Consider the following 20,741-nt stretch of genomic DNA (forward strand, 5'->3'; position numbering starts at 1 on the left):
TCATTTTCAACATTGCACAGAGAAATGGTCGTATTGGTGTTATTTTAACTTGTATTGATTGTTGAATTGTTTCACATCATACCTGTTGTGGTTAGTCATGTTTGTATGAAGAACACAAGGAATGTTTTTAATTTATGATAGCAATCTTACATGTATATTTTGAGCATGAATGTTTATCAGGTGGTCCAGCCATGGGAGATTGTAGGGATGGATTTAGAGGGAAAGCTCACACCAACAAAAGAAGCAGTACATAGTTATTACAAAGTGTTGTTAGGCTTTCCCACTGAAAACAAATTTGGAGTGCCCTCTTAACAGATCAAGGCACTCAATTTGTAAAGAAGTTTAGTGTTTTACCTTTTTATATATATTTTTTATTATATCATGTTATGCTATTAATAAAGGGTTACTCTATTTAAAGATGTCCTTGTTACAGTGTAATTATACATTTAAGTACTATTAATTAACATGTGCTAAATGAACACGTACTCTCTCTTCTCCCTCATCATCATTTTAATTTATTTCCTCCAATGGCAAGTTCAGATCTGTTCATGGCAGTCACATATAATGGCATGTGTATTTTTATATCTAAATGAGACAAAAACTTGTTTGGCAATGTCTTGTAGGCTTTGCAATGGGATCTTGTAAAGATCTTAGACTTTTTCAAGATTATTACACACAAATATATTAAAGAGATGGGTTTAAGAGCTGTTTAAACTGCTATTTATTTTTACTTCTTATCACCTTGCTCCAAAACTGATAAGCATCGGTGAACATGATTTCACCAAGTACAACATGATCAACACCTTTGTCTGCCTTGTCCCCAGAGGAAGCACCAGTGCCCTCCTTGTCCCCTTAAAATGCACCTGGGCTTGCCTCGTCCCCAAGAAGAAGAACCTACGTCCTCATCCCCAGAAGAAGCACCTGTGCCTGTCGCCTCCCCACAGGGAGCACCCACTCGAAAGAGACCAGCCTATGGTCTATCAGCCTGTATATATATATATATATATATATATATATATATATATATATATTTGTGTGTGTAGATATTGATGCCATTATGCCATTCCAAAGACTTTGGCCATACTTCCACTTGTTTGTTTTCTTGACTTTCTTGACCATTATTCTGAAACTGAATGTATTAAGAAGCAAATTAGAGACCAATACCGTGTGAACAATGTTTTATTGTGGTAAAAACAGCTGTAGTATATTATGATAGGCTACTTGGTATATTAGAACACACTTGCATACACACAAAACAATAACCTCACTCTAAAAAAAGTTATCAGTTGATGTTAGCACATTTTAAGTACACATTTTGTTTAGTTTAGACTAAAAGTTAAGAATCTGAATCTGTACTGTGTGCTCAGGTTGTTGATGGAAGCCCTTTATTGAGTTTTCTTGATCACATGTAAGGCTATGATCTTTGATGCCAGTAGAGCCTCATTACAGGCCTGAGGGATAAAGCTGGGAGGAAGAAGAAACCCATATCGACCACGATCCTGAAGCTCAAAGGTGAAGGAATATTTTATCCCAAGATTATACGCCCAGTCATCAGAGCCTCCTGGGGCTAAATCTTGTGAAAGAAAAACAGAAGTATTAATATAACAAAGAAAAAGGCAAAAGTTCAAATACAGTTATCAATAAAATATTTGTATTCTAAGAACAGCAGAAAGCTTACAAATGGTTTTTGCACCCGGACCATATTTATAGATATTCCTGTAGTATCTGCGTATTTTTGTTGAAGCTTCCTTAACAAGTTCAAACTGTCAGAAAGAAGTTATAGAAGTTTAAAAAAACATTATTTACTAGAATGTCCCACCACAAACACAAACGCTCATGCATTAACTTCATCACACACCAACTCATTGTGGTTTGGAGCCTCATCATAGGAACAGGAGTAAGGAAACAGAAGCATCTGAGAGTAGGAGTGAATGGAGAGGTACAGTTTGACTGTGTCCTTATGTGAGCGCAGGAACTGGGCCACGGCCTGAGTCTCTGGTTCAGACTCTGGGAACTGACCGCAATATGTAGGATCACATGGATTACTGGAGGCACCCTTCGCTTTAGAACAGAGTGGAAGAATTAAACCAGGAGTAATATCAATTCAAAACAGAAATATCTTTTTTGAGAAAAAAGTAAAATTATAACAGTTGTTTTTAATGGAGGTTTAGTATTTGGAACTCACTGCACCAGTTTGCATCAAAATTTCTGTTCAAATCGGCTCCAGCACACTCGCTGTCTTCGTTAACAGAGCGGTTTTTCCTCCACATACGATCCTTGTTGGTAAATGAGAAATGGTAATGTTGCTCAAGATAAGATTAATGTCATAAGGATTTTTTTCGAAAAAGTAATTAATAATATATACTAAAACTATGTATTATTATAATTTCAACAGCATATTAAATGCACTGGAAATAATAATAATTTTAACATATTACTGTTGTCCACGTGTACTTGTATCCATCTGGGTTCATGACTGTCAAGACGTAAATGTCCATGTTGTTCAGCATCTCTGTGATTTCAGTGTTCTGGTTGTAAAATTCTATTGCCTGGCAAAACAACAACAACAACAACAACAACAAGAACAACAACAACAAAAAAACAGAAAAAAAAACTTTTCATTAGATTTCCCATAATTGCTCTAATTTGCTCCAATTTATTGAACAATTACTGGTCGTGAAAGCTTGTAAAGATGTATTTCTCAATCTGCTATATGTCAAGGTCAAATAAAGGCACAGAACCACAAAGTCAAGCAAGGTAATCCATTATAAAGAATGGAGCAGCAGGACAAGAGGGGAAACTATGAGAGTTGCTGCATGGGTTCTGTTGCTGAAATGGCACACACTCAAGGCACAAGCAATATCTACGGAGAGAGACCAAGCATACTGGCATAATGATCAGCGTGGATTGAGCCAAATACATGCAAACCAGTTGAAATGTGAACAGAAATGATTTCTAACTGGACAACAACCCAAAGCACATTTCCAAAACAACGCTAATGTTACCTTTAAGTGACTGTGGTAGATTTTTCCTAAACCTATTTCGCACCTGACCTAAGTATACCTGGGTCTCGTCTACAATCAACGACCCCCGAACAGCTACAGTCAACGTTAGTTTCTCTGGGTCTCATCTACAGTCGACGTTGGCTGAGTTAGTAATCCCTAACTTGTTCCCCTAACTAACTTGCTTCCCTAACTAACTTGCTGCACAGCAATGATAAACAGACAGACTTCAGCAAAAGTCCTCTAAATGCTTTAATCACGGCCGGGAGAGATCCCGAGCTCAGACAAATTTCAGAGAGAACCCCACCAGCAAACACGAATACAATAGGTTTTATAAAGGAGCATGGCATAAATGAAATGATACATTACATAATTTCCCTACAATTTGATTGGTTCTTCATATGCAAACCCTCTTGCTACTAGGTAAAAGCAAACTCTTTTTTAATGATTACTTTATAATCACAAGTTTTGAAGTTTAGACATCTGTCTAGTTTCATTTCCCATATTTGTTATTTTTACTCTCACACTACCATAAAGTTTTAGCCAAAGGGGAAACATACATTTAAAATTCAAAAGCATATGAATGTTGTTCCTGCAAGAAAAATAAATGTTAGTTATGATTAATTAAAAAATCCATCACATGACCTACGCTAATCTGGCCTTGATTAGTGCATTAGCCAAGATCGTGAAATCTGCCTTCAAGACTGGCAAAAAAAAAAAAAAAAAAATACAGTTTAAACATGCAAAACTCAAACTGACGTGGGACTCTTCAAGATGTTATTTAATATAATATAGAGTTTTATCCAAATCATGTGCAAATGGAAAGTAGAAATTGGTTAAAATGATTAAATGGCTTAAAGAGGTTGGTGAAGAAGGGTGAACGTGATTTCAACATATTTGCTGATCCTGGAACAACATTCCAATCAACCAATCAGATTCGAGGGACAAGTTCACATTATGTCAAGTTTAGGCTTACGACCAGGGTTAGATGCTTTTACACCAGTGTTATTCACCTATCATTTCTCTTTGATTTTAGAGATAAATTAGGTTTAGGGGTGGGGATAGGGGGTTAGCGTGATTTCACCAAGAACACCAAAACATGTTCCTGGATCAACATCCTTGTTGATACATACAACATTCCAATCAACCAATCAGATCTGAGGGATAGGTTTACAGTTAATGTCAAGTTTAGGCTTACAACATGGGTTAGGTGCTTCTACATCAGTGTTATTCAACTATCATTTCCCTCAGATTTTAGGGATACCTTATAGGTTTAGATTTAGGGGTAAGAATAAGGTTTGAACTATGTTTTTGGACAGGATTGTTGTTCCAGGATTAACAAAAGATTTTGATCCAGGAACATTTCTTACTTAGCAAAATCACAGTGACTCTGAGCGTGAAAAGCATGACACAGACAGCTTAGGTTAAGGCTTAAGCTATAATGCTGAAAGGAGATTGAACACTTTATACTAACATATTTGACAAACCACATGCAAAAGGCTGGAGCAATCCACTCCCGTGCATGAATCCCACAGTCCAACCACATGGCCCTCTTCACCTCATCTCTCCTGCCTGACAGCTGCAGCATGAAGACAGACAACCAGACTATAGTCATCATTTAAATTGTGGATGTGTCTGTAATGCGTCTGAAAAATATATTCATTGAACACTCAGATCTCTAGTAAATCAATCCTTAATACAATGAGTGCACCTTTATAACATAGAGTGGCCGCTTCTCAGAAGATGACCCAATAAGAATAACTTTCACCATGTCTGAATGATCTTGGTTGGTCTTATTTATCCAGTAATAGATCTGAGAGAAAAAAGTTGATCAAATTGTCATTTTCAGTTAAATGAATGCAAAGGTTGAGGTAAATTTTCATTTTTTTTTGTCAATTTACATCTTCTAAGGAATGATATCTCTCGTAGAACACGCCTCCACTCCGGGGATCTGATGTATCGTTTCTGGTCTGCATCTCAACCAGTGCTGGTGTGTTTTCCAAAAGAACTCTGCACAAATATCAAAAACCAGATCCGAGTCTTAAAAATCAATCAGTTGCTTTTTAACATGCAGACATCAGATCAATTCTGAACATAATAGCCATAAGTATAAATGCGAAGACTCATTTAAATAATCATAATAAATAAACAAAAAAGCTCCCTTAAAGGTTCATTATATATATATATATATATATATATATATATATATATATATATATATATATATATATATATATATATATATATATCCACAATCCAACAAACTGAACAGATTTGCATACCTATAAGTAATGCCATGTTTGCGTAGAAGTTCAGTGACAAACTCCACACTTGTTGACTGAATGTAAAGGTGAACCTCAGTATTTGTTGTAATGTAACTGGGCGAAGCAGGTTGCCACAATACTGTCTGAACAAGCACAGAACATAAGTTTACATGTCAGCTGAAACTCACAGGAGCAGACTGAGGGTCAGTTCAATAAATCAAATCAATTAACCGCCAATATTTGTAAAATGATTCTTACTTAACTTCTTGTGTAACTACAGTATATTGCATCTCAAATTTGATATTCAGGTAACACTTTACAATAAGGTTCATTAGTTAACATTAGATAATATACTAACATAAACTAACAATGAGCAATACATTTGTTCCTGTATTTATTCATCTTTGTTAATGTTAGCTTATAAAAACAGTTGTTCATTGTTTGTTACCTCACAGTGCATTAACTAATTTTAAGAAATACAACGTTTGATTTTAGAAATGTATTAGTAAATGTTGAAATTCATTTTAACTAAGATTAATAAATGCTGTAGAAGTATTGTTGATTCTTAGTTCATGTTAACTAATAAAAACCTTATTGTAAAGTGTTACCGATATTCACAATCGTCCACTGACAGAATGCCAGTCAACAGATGGCAATAAATAACCTCTCACCTCATTGTGACTTGTCATGTTCCGCACTGTGTCCACATGTTCCTGTGTGGATACAGTGATGGACAAAACCTGGTCACTGTGCATGAATAGGGAAACAGCAGCAATCATTTTAATTGTTATATGCAGATGAAGGGGCAATAGTGTTAAGAAAAAAAAATCTAATCACATGCAAGAAAAATATGGATACATAATTATTCACAATAACCACTTCAGCAAAGGATGTGATTTCTGTTCATTTAAAACATTTGGCTGCCATAACATCATAACACTTGTATTTTAACAGTAATCCATCAGAGCTACAATGTTTGTATATCCACATTTAACGGACGCACATTCAAGGAAATATTTTTAAATGTTGAATAAAAAAAATTGCATTGGAACATATATTGGTGAGATGCTTCTTTTTTTTTCTCCAGTAAGAAGCTTCATTGTTTACAGGAAGATTTCACATGAATTACAATAAACAATTATAAAACACTATGAAAACCTCTTAGCTTACTAAATGTTGACATATTACAGAGGTTTTTGGTACTGGGTGTTGCTACAGCCAACAACTCAATTAATAATTAATATAACTGTATACTGCATTATTTAAAGAAAAAAAAGAAAAGAATTGACTTACTGTTCTGATTTGCAGATACATTTCTCAAGAAAGATGTTAAAACATATCAAGCAAGCCAGTGGTATAAGGGGCCTCATTTTTTTTTTGTTCTGTCTCCAAATAGTTTGTGCAATAATGTAGACACGGTAAGAGGTCAGTATTGATCTAGAATTGTTTGTTTGCTGGTTAAAATGTACTTTGAATTGGCTTGGTGCAGCCTATTTCAAATGTTTGTAAAATGTTTATAAGAACTGCATTTTTTTTATTTTTTTATTATGATATGAAAACAAATGGTGTCATCATTCAATTTTAATAGTAAATCTGAACATTTCTTGCCTGCGATGAGCAAAACATATAGGGTAGAAGTCAACCATAAATCTTAACACTAGGTGGCAGATTTTGACAACAGGACGCAGAAACGAAACGGATGATGTACTGTAAGGCTCCAGTGCAGTAGGTGGCAGAAAAGCAGTTTGACAACCACAATTAAACACTAGAAAAAGTGAAAAACAATGTTCAGCCAGTTCAGCCCCAAGCGGGAAGGAAGTCGACCGGAAGTTGAAGTCGGCCGGGTGCCGCCATCTTGAGCGGAACTTCACTTGCGTTAGCAATCCCATTGACTTCCATTCATTTTGGCGTCACTTTGACAGCGAATAACTTTACATCTGAGGCGTTTGAAGACTCCATTTGTCCATTTTTTATTTCTAAAGAAACACGACAATGTATAAAATGCTCCATTACCTTGTAGCTTATGTTATGGCCCCGTAGAAGCAGTTTTTGTAAAAGTAGGCTAACGATTGCGTCATAACCAAGCGACTCTTTGTCGCACATTAGAGAGATTACCGTATGGACAGGAGGAGAAGCTCGCTGGCAATCGGGGGGACGTAGAGGCAAAATGACAATATAATTAATCAGAATACCTAGCAAACGTTGATCCTGCTCCATGCTCATGGACAATTCCTACTCACACTCTCCGTCTCTGCAAGATTCGGAAGGGAATGATTCAGATTTCTCTTGGAACAGCTACTAGAAGACAGACGGGTTGCTCACGTGGTCCGTGTAACGCTTTGCTCGGTTTGAGTCTGCGCGTCAGGAAAGGAAGTGCTAAGAAATCGCTAAAAATGGGCTTCACTTGTCTCAATTGAGTTCCAATGGGGTCGCTGTGTCCATTTCTTTTACTGTCTATGAGTTCAGCCGACCAGTGGTAAGCATTTCCGGGTTCTGACGAGTGATGTGTTGTCATTTTGGTAAAGATGTCAGCGCACGATCACCTGTCTCTCTGCCTGTGCGATTTAATCAGGTAATAATTTTAAAGTATGTATTAATTTTTTATAGATTGTGCAAGCTAGTGTCGAATAAGTGAAATCCAGTGAGCTGCTGTTACAGTACGAATGTATATCAAAGTCTTCTTTGTCGGTTTATTTTCTGTTTAGATTGAATAGATGGATACATTTATGTATTTTTGAAACATTAAAACACATTGGTGGATGCTAATCTGTAGTTTTGTATAATTGCAATACTTAAGACATTCACAGTATTTCTGATGATGTTGAATGTTTTCATGTCATAAAGTCACTTTAAACCCAAGTGTGATCACCCACATTTATATGATGATGATGATGATGATAATGATAATAATAATAATAAAAAAAAAAACCAAATTGTTCAGCCTTCTACAAGTGGCTTATTAATCAGTACAAATTATGTTAGAGGATGTATAGGAAATCTATAACATAATTCGTTAGAATTAGTTTTGTGATCATGTCTATGCACTAACTTTTTATTAGGAAACCTTTTGTATGCCAACTGCTATTACTGGGAAAGATGGATTATTCTATGTGACTTTTGCCTTCCACAGGTTATTGTGGACACTGCTGTTACCATGCTTCTATCTGAGTCTTGTCCTGACAGCCATCCTCTTCCTCTTCATCATGGGGGTGAGAGCCTGGCTGCAGATGAAGAGGAAAACCAGGAGAGTTCAGGATGGCCAGCCTGCCGTGGCCTTCTTCCACCCATACTGCAATGCGGGAGGAGGAGGAGAGAGGGTGCTGTGGTGTGCTTTACGTGCTCTTCAAAACAGGTCAGCTATATCAGCTCTTTTAGAGTGGGCCATTTATTTGACCAGGCATTTATGGGTCAGTGACAAATAAGGAGTGACAGCACACAAAAAAAAAAGCACTAAAGCTATAATTTCAATAATTGTTAACTATATTGAAACTGTTATATTTTTAAGCTTGTATTCTATTTTTTAGTTACATATTTTATTGTATGGTTGTTTGAATTTAGTCATTGAAAATGTCATATAGAAATACATATTTATAATGATTCCATATGATGATGATAACTTCTACCAGATCAAAAGCTAAGGATGGTAATTATTCAGAAGATTTCTTGTAAAGTCTTAAAATGATCATGTATGACTGCAGTGTTCTCAACATAATATGAATCTTTTAAACCGGCCCATTAGTTGGTTGTCCATGGAAAACTATACCACCACTTTCAAAAAACATGACGTTTATGCACTTAAATTCAACTTAATATCGTATTTCAAGTGAAATATAAAACATTATTTAATGATGTCCTATACATGACGTGGAAACTTGCACCACAGTGTATTTGGTTCCAAAAAAAAAAGAATCAAAAATTCTGCACAGAGCTTAAAGGGTTAGTTCACCCAAAAATGAAACTTCTGTCAGTAATTACTCACCCTCATGTTGTTCCAACCCCAAGACTTTCGTTCATCTTCGAAACACAAATTAAGATATTTTTGATGAAATCTGAGAGCTGTCTCACTCCTTCATAGGATTCTTGGCAATTTCATTCTGCTGGTTCAGAAAAGTTAGTAAAAATATCGTTAAAATAGTCCAAGTGACTATCCAAGGAATCTAAGGAATAATCCAGCTCTCAGATTTCATCAAAAATATCTTAATTTGTATTCCAAAGATGAATGAAAGTCTCACGGGGTTGGAACAACATGAGGGTGAGTAATTACTGACAGAATTTTCATTTTTGGGTGAACTTGTAGCAATACAGATATTTTTCTGTACTGCCCCTTTAAGTACTTTCATTTTCTGTCATGTCCTCCCAAAAAACTATACTCTGGCAGGATTGGAGGAGAAGAAATTAACAACGGAAATGAGTATAGGGTCATGGTTTTAAAGAGTATAGTGGCGGTCATGTTCAACTGAAGAGTGTGCGCTACTTTCCCGTTGGAGGCAGTCATTGCGGGTGGATTTCGTGAGAAAAGTGTGTGTTTTTCGGGCATCGTGGAGAGGAGGTAGTGCTGTTTGGTTAGCCTCTCGCTAGCGGATGTGTCCTTTGGCCTTTCTCAAGTTTTGAATCGGATTGGAGTTTTGCATCGTACTCCCCTTTAAGGATCCTCCTTAATGTTTAAACTTTCTGTCATTTGTCATCATAATGAATCAGGATGAAACCTGCCCTAGGATGTCTGTTATCCTGGATGACATTGAAAGGATAATAGTGTAGCGATAAAAGTCTTTCAAGTATTACAATTAAATTAAATATATATCATTAATTTTATGAAATTATTTCTAGATCATTCTGATTGTTTTTTTTGTCCCCCCCCTCCCTCATTTCTCAGTGTGTGCCCGATAGATGGATGGACTTATTTATTTAGTTTTACTTTAGGTGTGAACTGTTATCGAGCATGACATTTTTTTAATATTGTCTTTAAAATATAATCGCTCATGAAAATGTAGGATAAGACTATATAGTTGAATCACTAGGCATATTTTGATTTAAAAGCTATAGTCTTATATTTGCTTAGGACAGCAAAGTGAGCATGGTACATCGCTGACCCTTATATAAATGTATAAAGTTCTGGCATTTGAGTGAAGCTGTCTTGAAATGCATGGATCAACATGGCTGGGCTTTAGCAGCAGTTTATTACATAATGAAAGACTACGCATGATTTCAGGATTCATACCTTATTTATTCCCGTATATTCACATAGGTACCCAGATGTTTCCTTCGTGGTCTACACAGGTGATCAGGGCGTGACAGCAGAAGAGATTTTAGATGGAGCACGGCGGCGCTTCAACATCAGACTCCCCCGAGCTGTTAAGTTTGTCTTCTTGAGACATCGTCTCCTGGTGGAGGCAAAACTTTACCCACACTTCACCCTTCTGGGGCAGAGCGTGGGCTCCATCTTCCTGGGGTGGGAGGCATTGACTGAGTTTGTTCCAGACATCTACATCGACTCAATGGGCTATGCCTTCACCTTACCTGTGTTCCGTTATCTGGGTGGATGTCATGTGGGAAGCTATGTGCACTACCCAACCATCAGCACTGATATGCTGTCTGTGGTTCGAGAAAGAAACCCAAGGTTAGTCATTAATGTTACTGAATTTAAGTGATTCCACAGTTGAATTTTTAATGATTCAAAACTTTAGTTTTTGGCTGATGTTGGGGTTAAAAGAATGCTAGTTCAAAACTGACCCTATTTGCATTCTTAATGAACTTATTTTTTTGTATTATGAATTAGTGCAGTAGTTCTGAACCTGAACTTACAACAGGGCCTTGATATAAAACATTTTCATTTAAAATAAGTATTAAAAGGAAGCCTAATTTTCAAAGTGTGATTCTAGACCTGGAAAAGCTATGCAAATAAAATCTTAAAATTCCTTGCCCATTTTTAAAATAATTATATATATATATATATTTATAATTATGCTAAAGCTCTAAAATATTTTATCGGGTTTGAAATTGTGGTACAAAAAATAAAAATCATTATCCTTAATCCTTATCCAGTAAATTACGAACGACTTGAACAATCATGTAAATTGTTTGGTATATAATATTTCACAATATTACTGTTTTAGTGTATTTTTGATCAAATAAATGCAGCCATGGTGGGTAGAAGAGACTTTTTTTCTTTTGATTGATAGTGTATATTATTGGCTTATATAAATTTGCAATTACATTTGTGCATTCTAGGTTCAATAATGCTGACTACATCTCCAGTAACCCTGTACTGAGTGCCATCAAAGTGATTTACTACTGTGTCTTCGCACTGCTGTACGGTCTAGCTGGCTCCTGTAGTGAAGTGGTCATGGTAAATTCCACCTGGACATTAGGTCACATTCTGGCTCTGTGGCGCGCTCCTAACCGCACGAATGTGGTCTACCCACCATGTGACGTTCAGGCCTTCCTGGACATCGCTATTGGAGAAGAGGATGAAGCGAAAGAAGCCAAGAAGTGTCACTGTGTGGTCTCGGTGGGTCAGTTCCGGCCTGAAAAAGACCATCAGCTGCAGATCAGGGCTTTTAGAAAACTTCTGGACAGGAAGGGGGCGGAGCCTGCGGGTCGAGAGATCGTGAAGCTGGTGTTGATTGGTGGATGTCGTAACCAGGAAGATGAAGACCGAGTACTGATGCTGAGGGGATTGTGTCAGGAGCTGGGCGTAGCAGATAGGGTGGAGTTTAAACTTAATATCCCATTTGAGGAACTGAAGAAAGATTTAACAGATGCCACGATTGGGTTGCACACAATGTGGAATGAACATTTCGGTATTGGTAAGATAACAAATATCATACTCTCAGCAAGTTCTTTCTCAAAACAGTAGATAAATGTACTTTGTGGAACAAGTAACTAAATAATCAATGTTTGTATAAGTGTAAGTAAAATGTCTATCAAATGTACATATATTTTAATTTTCAACCAGATATTAAATTTATTATGAAATTATTTCATTTGTTAGCATTATTAGTTTACATGAACAAAAGTTTTACTGCATTTCGCAATCTTAGTTAATGTTCATCTCAACATTCACTAAGACATTTTTAAGGTAAAAAGTTGTATCTGTCAACATTAGTTACATGAACATTGTTATTAACTAACGTTAACACGGTTAATATATACGTTTCAGTGTTAGTTAATGTGAGATAATGCATTAACTAATGTTAAAAGCGAGAAGCATAGTTTCTCTACAGTAATGCATTTACATGACTGTTACACTGAGAACACTCATCTTCTCCGCAGGTGTAGTGGAGTGTATGGCTGCAGGAACAATCATTCTGGCTCACAAATCCGGTGGTCCGAAGTTGGACATTGTAGTTCCCTATGATGGCGGTCCAACCGGCTTCCTGGCAGATGATGAAGACACCTATGCAGACGCCATGGAACGAATCCTTTCTATGACTCCTGCAGCTCGGTTAGAGATCCGACACCGGGCCCGTCTGTCCGTCACCCGCTTCTCAGACCAGGAGTTTGAAGGTTCATTTCTTGCAGCCGTGGAGCCTCTAATGTCAACACTGAGACTATGAGAGCGATGGAGGAGGAAGTCATGGTACTCTCACCGTGTCTCTATCTTGACGGACTATAGTGACTCAACCCGATATAGTTCAGTCTAGTTCACAAGCTTGTGCTGGCCCCATAGTGCTGACTATGAATCATTCCATGTCTAGAGCAGAAGTGAGCAATTCATACTGACCTGTCTTGTGAACATTTGCTCTTTATTTAAAAAAACATCCCTAAAGTAAGGGATGCATCATGGGAAAAGCTGGTTCTGGTGAGATGCCACCTTCTGCTAGCTTAAAGGCAAGAGTGACATTGAATGAAAGAGTTACACACTGCAGATGAACAGAAAGCAGCTGATTTAGTTGAATTTAAAACGCATGCTGTTTTGTCTTACCTGTTTTATGTACATTATATATGATATATATTTTGTTTGTTTATAATTCTAATAGGTTTGTGTTGTTTTGTTGTAACAGGTTTCAGAGAGTTACAAATAAGAGTTAAAAAATGTGATATTTCTCTTGGAAGGATGAAACATTATACTAGCTTTATGTTGATTGATCTTTTATTACACTAAATGATATATGAATGGTGGTCTGGAAATATAACAAGACTTTTTCCCACATCATTTTTAGTAGCAATATTTCTGTGTTAATACACATTGGACAGAGCTGTGATCAATTCTTAGCATTGTCACATGCAGCTGTCCAACCTCCTGTAACAAATAAGAATTCTTTTTACAATATAACTGCTATACAGAAAAGGTATCCCAGGAACACAGATTCTGGGTAAGGTAAACAGTGTGTGTCTGGCTAGACTAGATAAAGCGACAGAGAGGGGCCAAATTCAACAGGGCATAGTACCCAGGGACAGGAGGAGGGAACTGAGAGTATTTAAACAGAATTCTTTAGCTTTTAAAATCTGAATGTTCCTCTAGATAATTCATATTTAGGTTTAGGAAGGTTTCTCATGATAAAGACGCCTCATCCACCTGCAGTAATCTGATTTATCTCATGTTTTAAAGTTGATTATGCTCTTCTATTAGAAATGTATTTGACAATTTGCTGATTAATATTGAAACTGACTCGTAGGAAGAAATCGTTGTTTAACTACATAGCGTTTAGTATATCTGTATTAAACATTACAGAGAATTAACACTTATAAACCCAATATTTTCCGGTAATCACCACTGGAGTATCACAATAGAAACCAGTGAGAAAATGGAGACAGTTTCTACAAAAACCTGAACATCAGTGATTAAAAATGTAAGAATGCTTCAAGCAACAAGGGTATTTTTCAAAAATCAGGGGAAGTGCAGACAGTCCACTAATACTCTAATGAGAGTTGACATGTAGTTGCAAAGTTATTTAAAGTCAACAGAATGTTCAAAAGGGACCATCAAAATAAAGTGTTACCAATGTATGATTTTAATTTATAATTTAATATTTATTATAGAATTTTTTAATTGCAATCTTTGGCCAAAGCAATAGCTTGATATTTCTGCCTTTAACATTTTTGCTGTTTCCTAATTCTATAATAAGCTGTTAATGACAAATTCCATTGTAACTACACATATAGTTTAGCAACACCTTCATTATTGGGACATGGTGTCGCAAACTCTGGCAAAATGAGCTTTGAACATAAGTTTCATTATTCCTGGACAATAACTGTGTAAAAGTTCAAAAATGTTGTTTAACAGACTGTAAGGTCGGTGCCTTCAGAAATTGACTTTTATTAATATTTATCAGGGTTGGATGTTTTTTTAAAGTAAGCTGTAACATATTTGATGATTCATGAACCTGATCTATCACCAAATTAACTTGCTTATGACAAAATTAGACATCTGTTCGCTGTTCATCAGTCTGCTCATTTCACTGTCAAGAAAATATCTTGATCTCATGCATCATTAAATCTTGAATTTCTCACTCCCCAGTATGTTCTTGTTTGTAATTATTTACTAGCCACATAGTCCTCTAGACGGCGTTATGGATGAACTGGACATTCCTCTGTTCAGCTCCCCTTTGACCGACAAAATAGAAAGGCAACTGTGAAAAGTCAGACTGTGATCACAAGAGGGCTGCTACGGTTACTTTGCAATAATCTATTGCATTTCACTTTTCCAAGAGTAGGGGGCAAATCAGCAGTTTTAGTTATTGTTTAGAAAGAAGTGTAACAGAAGTGCGTTTCTTGCACTGTCAAACATATCACAGAATATAAATGAATCTATATGCATAATACTAAAAAGCATAATAATAAAATAAATAAACAAGAATCAACTATTTAAATAAAATATATCCATCATGCAGAAACTTCTGTAACACTGCATTACTGTAAATTATAAGGTGACTCATATTTTTACCCAGAAAAACTATTTTTTATAGCATTTAAAGTAGTTTTATGCATTTAAATATAATTGTCACATGGTAACATTATAAATGAATTAATAAACGATTAATTTACTATGAAATCATTTACATTACAGTAGCACTGTGTAATTTAAACTGCTTTTCAAGTACATTGCATTCAAATGTTCAACATCTTTACAGTTAATTGTACACATTCATTTTTTAAATCAGATTATCAGAACATATTCTGGGTAAAACAAGCATTGAGTCTGTATGATAAAGTTCCTCTTTATCCAGATGTGCACGGACAGGAGAGTGATGCCAAATTAAACAACGCGTTGTACTAGGAAAGGAGGAGGAGGTCTAAAAGCCATACCAGTTAAAAACGCATCTGTTTGGTGGTAAAAGCGTCCAGTCTGACTGACAGATGAAAATGAAGTGCTGTGTTTTTCTGTATCTGCTCCTGCAGGTTTTTGGAGGTTTAGGTGAGTGTGACATGCATCATTTGCATCACTTGACTGGTAAGACATAAAGAATAATTATCTTATGATACTCTGGTAAGACTAACATGTTAGTATAGTATTTGATTAACAACAGAAAAAGATAGGCAGATATTGTACTTTGCATTGCTGAAATCTAAGTCAAGCGTTAAAACTACCCATATAGCACACGTACGCCTGCAAGATGTCTGTTAAAGATCACTTCATCTGGGAAGCATCTGCTGTTTACTAACATCTTATAGACGTCTTTAAGATACATACATACATACATACATACATACATTGCATACATTGCATACATTGCTTTACATACATTCTAAATCATAAACATCTTAAAGGCATCTTCTAAACGTTTATTTGATATCTGTCAGGAAATTGTATTGCAGATGAGCAAACACTCTAAAAAATATGTAAATTCGCACATCAAATAGACGTCTCCGTTATGTACGTGTGCTATCAGGGTACTTTGTTTTTATTAATAAAACGTTTAATCTTTGAAATCGTTTAATGTTTAACTTTAAAGCCTAAAAGTAGCCTAATTGTTTGGGACTACTTGTAAATTTCTAAATGAGTAACAGGACCTCTGTGGTGCAACCATAGGCCTTCCTCTGTTTGAGCTCAGCTCTAAAGCAGATGATGCTCTACAGATGGCCCTCAATCAGATCAATGCACGTTATGCCAGGAATCACCTCTACAGAGTATCCAAGGCATCTGTGAAGAGGGTCAGTACACGCTCTTACAAAAACTGTTTTATCTGGCAAAACTGGTGTAGGGTGACTATAGGATAGCCTAGTCATCATGGGATTTTTTTTCACACTTGACATAGTTAACCCTGGGTCCTTCTAAACCCTGTGTAAACGGAATCTTGGGTTATCTTGATCTTGCTTCACGTTTCACATTGCTCAAAATTTACCAAGGGTTAACAATTAATCATGTCTTAATAAGCTGACTTTTCACACAGTACATTCCTAAACCCTGGGCCAGTGACATTGATTGGATAAACACAGTATGTGACCTCATATTATATATTGCTGAGTGCTATTCAAGTTCTTTTTTTTTCTGAATAGACTTTTCAACTATAAAGGTAAGAATGAAATAGTCTCTTCAGTTGAGTTGACCATTAGAAATTTCCCCCTCAAATACTGAAACGTACTATACAACATGAGGTGTTTCTGTGACTAGCACATGAATATAGGCACACGATTGGGTGTTAGTATCGAGTCAAAATGTTCTAATACTGCATCATTTCACACTGTACATGTTGTGGTTCTACAATGTGGGGTTAACACTGCTAGAGTGGTGCTAATTAACCCTGCTCCGGAACAGGGTTTCATAATTGGGTAAAAAACGGTGATAACCCTGCCTCTAAATTACAAGTAGGAACGTTCCTCTACCCGGGTATAAGGTCGGCAAAAGTTATAATGTGACTTGATTTTGTCCATCGGGATGTGATTGGATCATAAATGTGATCTCATGTGAGGGACACGTTGGATGACGCTGTAAGAGGGAGGGGAATTTATTTTGATTAAAGATTACGAGGGCACATAGAAAAAGACATGCATGCATGGATAAATCATTTATAATGAATACTGCAATATTCCATACTAAAAAAAAGAAGAAGAAAACTTCATGGTGACTTTAAAAGTGGGGGCTAGAACAACAATAACCCAGGGTTAAGCCCTAAGATTGAGGGATGGTAAGAGAAGTACAACAAAATGAATAGTTAAAAAAAGCTAGGCAACAAAACCAAAAATATCATTAGCAGCGAATACTAGCTTTCATATTGTCAGTGATTGTACTGTGATAACTAACTGTTGATCATTTTCTTTTATTCATTTTAAGATTGTTCCTCTGGGAATGGACACATATGATCTGCATCTGAGGTTTGGCATTAGGGAGACAGAGTGCCAGAAGACCTCTGCGGCCGACCCTCAGGGCTGCATGTACCGCAAAGGTTTTTTTGTGGTAAGTTATTTCACATTAATATTATGTGATGATTGACATGATTGAGGTCTGGGTTGGCCTATAAATAACTGGTGTTTATGAAGCTTGAAGGCATGTTAGTGCTCTTATTTGTATCTTTATATTGTGACAGAACAGCTGGTGTCTCTAATGGCATAGTTAGTCTCAGTGCAATTGTACCAGGGCTGTGCACCATTCAAAACTGAATTGACAGAGGCAATTTAATCTCTCAGTCAGCTCCCTAGCTTCCTCATGAATCAGTATATATCGTGTACATGAATTCGGCACTGCAGTAAGGATCCTGGCTCACTACACATTTGGACACTGATTACTCTATTTCCGGCAACATGACTTAAGAACTTCCGTTAGGGGAATTGTGGACTTTTCCCTTTGAATTGTGGGACTATTTAGAGAGCAAAAGTTTCAGTGCACTGCTAGGATTTTGCGATTGAGACAGCTCTAAAAATGGCCGACTCCCTGATAAGTGCCCTGACTACTGAACTAGGGAGCTGACTGAGATGCACCCCACTCCTTTTTGATTCCAATTCAGTGGCTGAACTTGAATTGTGGTATAAAACAGGATGCAATATGTAAATAGTTTGTATAACTGCTGTGAGTGGTTGTAATTTTCAATAGAAATTTACCCATCATAATCATAATCACACACACACGTTATCTAGAAACCTCAACAAAGTGAAAGAGAATGAAATAGCGCCTATATTTGTATTTAATGTACAAATGTAATAATTTTATTTTATAGAAAATGGTGAAAGACCTATGTACAATATATTTATATATTTGACATTTCCTATTCACTATCATTCAAAAGTTTGATGTCATTAATATTTTTTAAAAACAAGTAATGATCTGTAGTGACTGGACTGACTTTGTATAATGGTTTGTAATAATTATTGAATCTTATTTGATTCCTGTCCATTCCCATGGTGTTTTAGTCGGAGGCAGGGTGCTATATCAGAGCACGAGTGGCTCAGGAGCTCAGTCGCATCATCTCTCTCAGATGCACAAAGGCAGACAGCTCGAGCTCGGAGTCCAGTGAGGAGGTGAGTGTGAACATAACGTGGTTCACCATGGACTTGCAAACAGTAGCATGATACAGTATGAGCTGAATTTTAAAGGGCTATGAAACCCTAAAACACGTTTTTTTTTTTTATAGATGTTAACAGATATGTACATGACTGAAAACAATAATATCACAAAATATGTTTATCATCAAGGGCAAAGTGGCTATTGTTTTTTTTTTTTCTGAGCCATTTTGTTCTTATATAATGCAAGGTTGAACTAATGTCACTTAATGTGAGGTAAACGTGTACACTCCGAGTTGTGACTGGCAACAAGCAGGAAGGGCGCTAGAATGATTTGCATCAGTAAATGTAACTTGAAAAAAAACTATTCATTGACTTGTGCAGAGGCATGTAAAGTGTCTAGGATAGTTCAATATATTGAATATTAATATGATTATATAAATTATTTACACAACATTTAAAAAAATCCACGACTGAATGACTGATCAATTAATGAAATAATTTGATTAACCTGAAGTTGCTGAGAGGGGCAATGTGAAATCATTTGATGATGACTTCTTTCTACCAACAGGGGGGATTAGGATTATACTACGATTTAAATCATTTTGGGACTAGAGGTAAACAAATTTATGTAATCTTTTTTTACACTTTTTTATTTGGTGTATTGTGACCATGTTGATAATGCTCTTGTCATATTTGTAGACCGCACACATTCAACTTTATCACCAAGCATTAATGTGTCTCCACCAATTCATGCTGGCCATTACGACAACAGGGAAACCAACCATGTTCGTGGCGACCATTTCAATAATCACCTGCCATATCACTGACCTGCAGAATAAAATCACATGAAGATTCTTCATACAAATATTAAGGTGCTACAAATATAAAGCTAAATGAAAAGACTACTGTACTAGGGATATTGCTACTGGCTTCCTATATAATGTTAATAGAAACCTGCTGACATCAACCTCCCCAAGAAACCCAATGAAAAGAACAGAAGCATGGATATCAATATGTATAATTTCATTTTAAATTACACATTTTGCAGAGAGATATGCAGAGCATGATGTTCATAGACCTTAAATGGATCAAGACCGGATACTATAATAATTTTATATTAACTTAATTTAGTCACTTCTCAACAGCCTGAAAAGTTGCATGATATTGTAAGTACATTCAATAAACAAATTCTGAAAAAATGAAATGTGGACATGAGATAATATGCATACTTGTTTGTACATATGCCAAGTTGCTCTTATAGAGCCATTATAGATTGGTACTTAGTGTAGGATTCTGAAGTTGCATGTCATGTCTGAATGGGGAAAATCAGCCAGAATCCTTTGACCGGTAAAACCAACAGGGAAATGTAACTTTTATGTAATAAAATGGTCTTTTCTTGTAAGGTGATAATATTTTGTTAGGTTGTTTGATACGCATGTTCTAGAATCTTTTTAAGGCATGGCTGTATTCATGAGCCAATAATACAGGTTATAATACAGGATATAAGATAAATCTATGTGAATAATGATTGTGTCATTTAGTCACATGACTTAAAAGTCCATCTCTTCATAGGTGAACAATTTGTAAAAGTCAGCTTGAATGTTCACCGAGGACTAACAAGGAACAGCAAGGCAGTAATTTGTTTTACCTAGACAAAGATACTGCAGCAAATGAGAATATCTCAATTTTAAATAGGTCTAATAAAAAAAAAGCAAACATTCCACAGTCTCACAGAACTAGACATTGAGGCAACTCCCTGAACAACTCCTCCTTCATGTTACAATTTTGACAATTACATTTAAAACGCACTTAAAGTGGCTCAAAGAATAATAGTGATCAGAATAGATGCTAGATGTATCCACTGAGCACTGGATCTGCCACATAATTGGTGAAAGTCGTGCCGAACTAATATACCGACCAAACACACAGTCTACATCGACCTATACATCTAATACTCCTCAAACAACAATAACCATCCAATTATTTAAAAAAATGCAGTCTAAAATAACAAAATATCATCATATTATTAAATAATAATATAAAAAGAATATAAAATCAAAATTAAAAATCCCACCCAACCCCAAAGTTCAAAACA

At 36.1% G+C, this 20,741-nt stretch overlaps 3 protein-coding genes across 3 annotated transcripts; 2 read left to right on the forward strand and 1 right to left on the reverse strand.

The window, feature by feature from the left end:
• Positions 1–1,153: 1,153 nt before the first annotated feature.
• Positions 1,154–7,237, reverse strand: cpb2 (carboxypeptidase B2 (plasma)). The gene is made up of 11 exons (XM_079851958.1): positions 6,560–7,237; positions 5,938–6,013; positions 5,285–5,409; positions 4,904–5,012; positions 4,714–4,815; positions 4,477–4,581; positions 2,439–2,549; positions 2,186–2,276; positions 1,859–2,061; positions 1,679–1,763; positions 1,154–1,573 (listed from the first exon to the last, which is right to left on the reverse strand). Exons 1-11 carry the CDS (start codon positions 6,634–6,636, stop codon positions 1,386–1,388), a joined length of 1,272 nt encoding a protein of 423 aa, XP_079708084.1. The 5' UTR covers positions 6,637–7,237; the 3' UTR covers positions 1,154–1,385.
• A 137-nt stretch (positions 7,238–7,374) lies between these two features.
• alg11 (ALG11 alpha-1,2-mannosyltransferase) lies at positions 7,375–14,725 on the forward strand. Its single transcript, XM_079851865.1, has 5 exons — positions 7,375–7,838; positions 8,397–8,618; positions 10,512–10,883; positions 11,495–12,072; positions 12,539–14,725. Exons 1-5 carry the CDS (start codon positions 7,792–7,794, stop codon positions 12,820–12,822), a joined length of 1,503 nt encoding a protein of 500 aa, XP_079707991.1. The 5' UTR covers positions 7,375–7,791; the 3' UTR covers positions 12,823–14,725.
• A 724-nt stretch (positions 14,726–15,449) lies between these two features.
• spp2 (secreted phosphoprotein 2) lies at positions 15,450–20,693 on the forward strand. Its single transcript, XM_079852036.1, has 6 exons — positions 15,450–15,623; positions 16,239–16,360; positions 17,481–17,603; positions 18,554–18,661; positions 19,215–19,260; positions 19,346–20,693. The coding sequence occupies exons 1-6, from the start codon at positions 15,566–15,568 to the stop codon at positions 19,471–19,473; spliced, it is 585 nt and encodes a 194-aa protein (XP_079708162.1). The 5' UTR covers positions 15,450–15,565; the 3' UTR covers positions 19,474–20,693.
• The last annotated feature ends 48 nt before the right edge of the window (positions 20,694–20,741 follow it).

This window comes from Squalius cephalus (assembly GCF_949319135.1).
Source record: "Squalius cephalus genome assembly, chromosome: 2".
NCBI classification, from domain to species: domain Eukaryota; kingdom Metazoa; phylum Chordata; class Actinopteri; order Cypriniformes; family Leuciscidae; genus Squalius; species Squalius cephalus.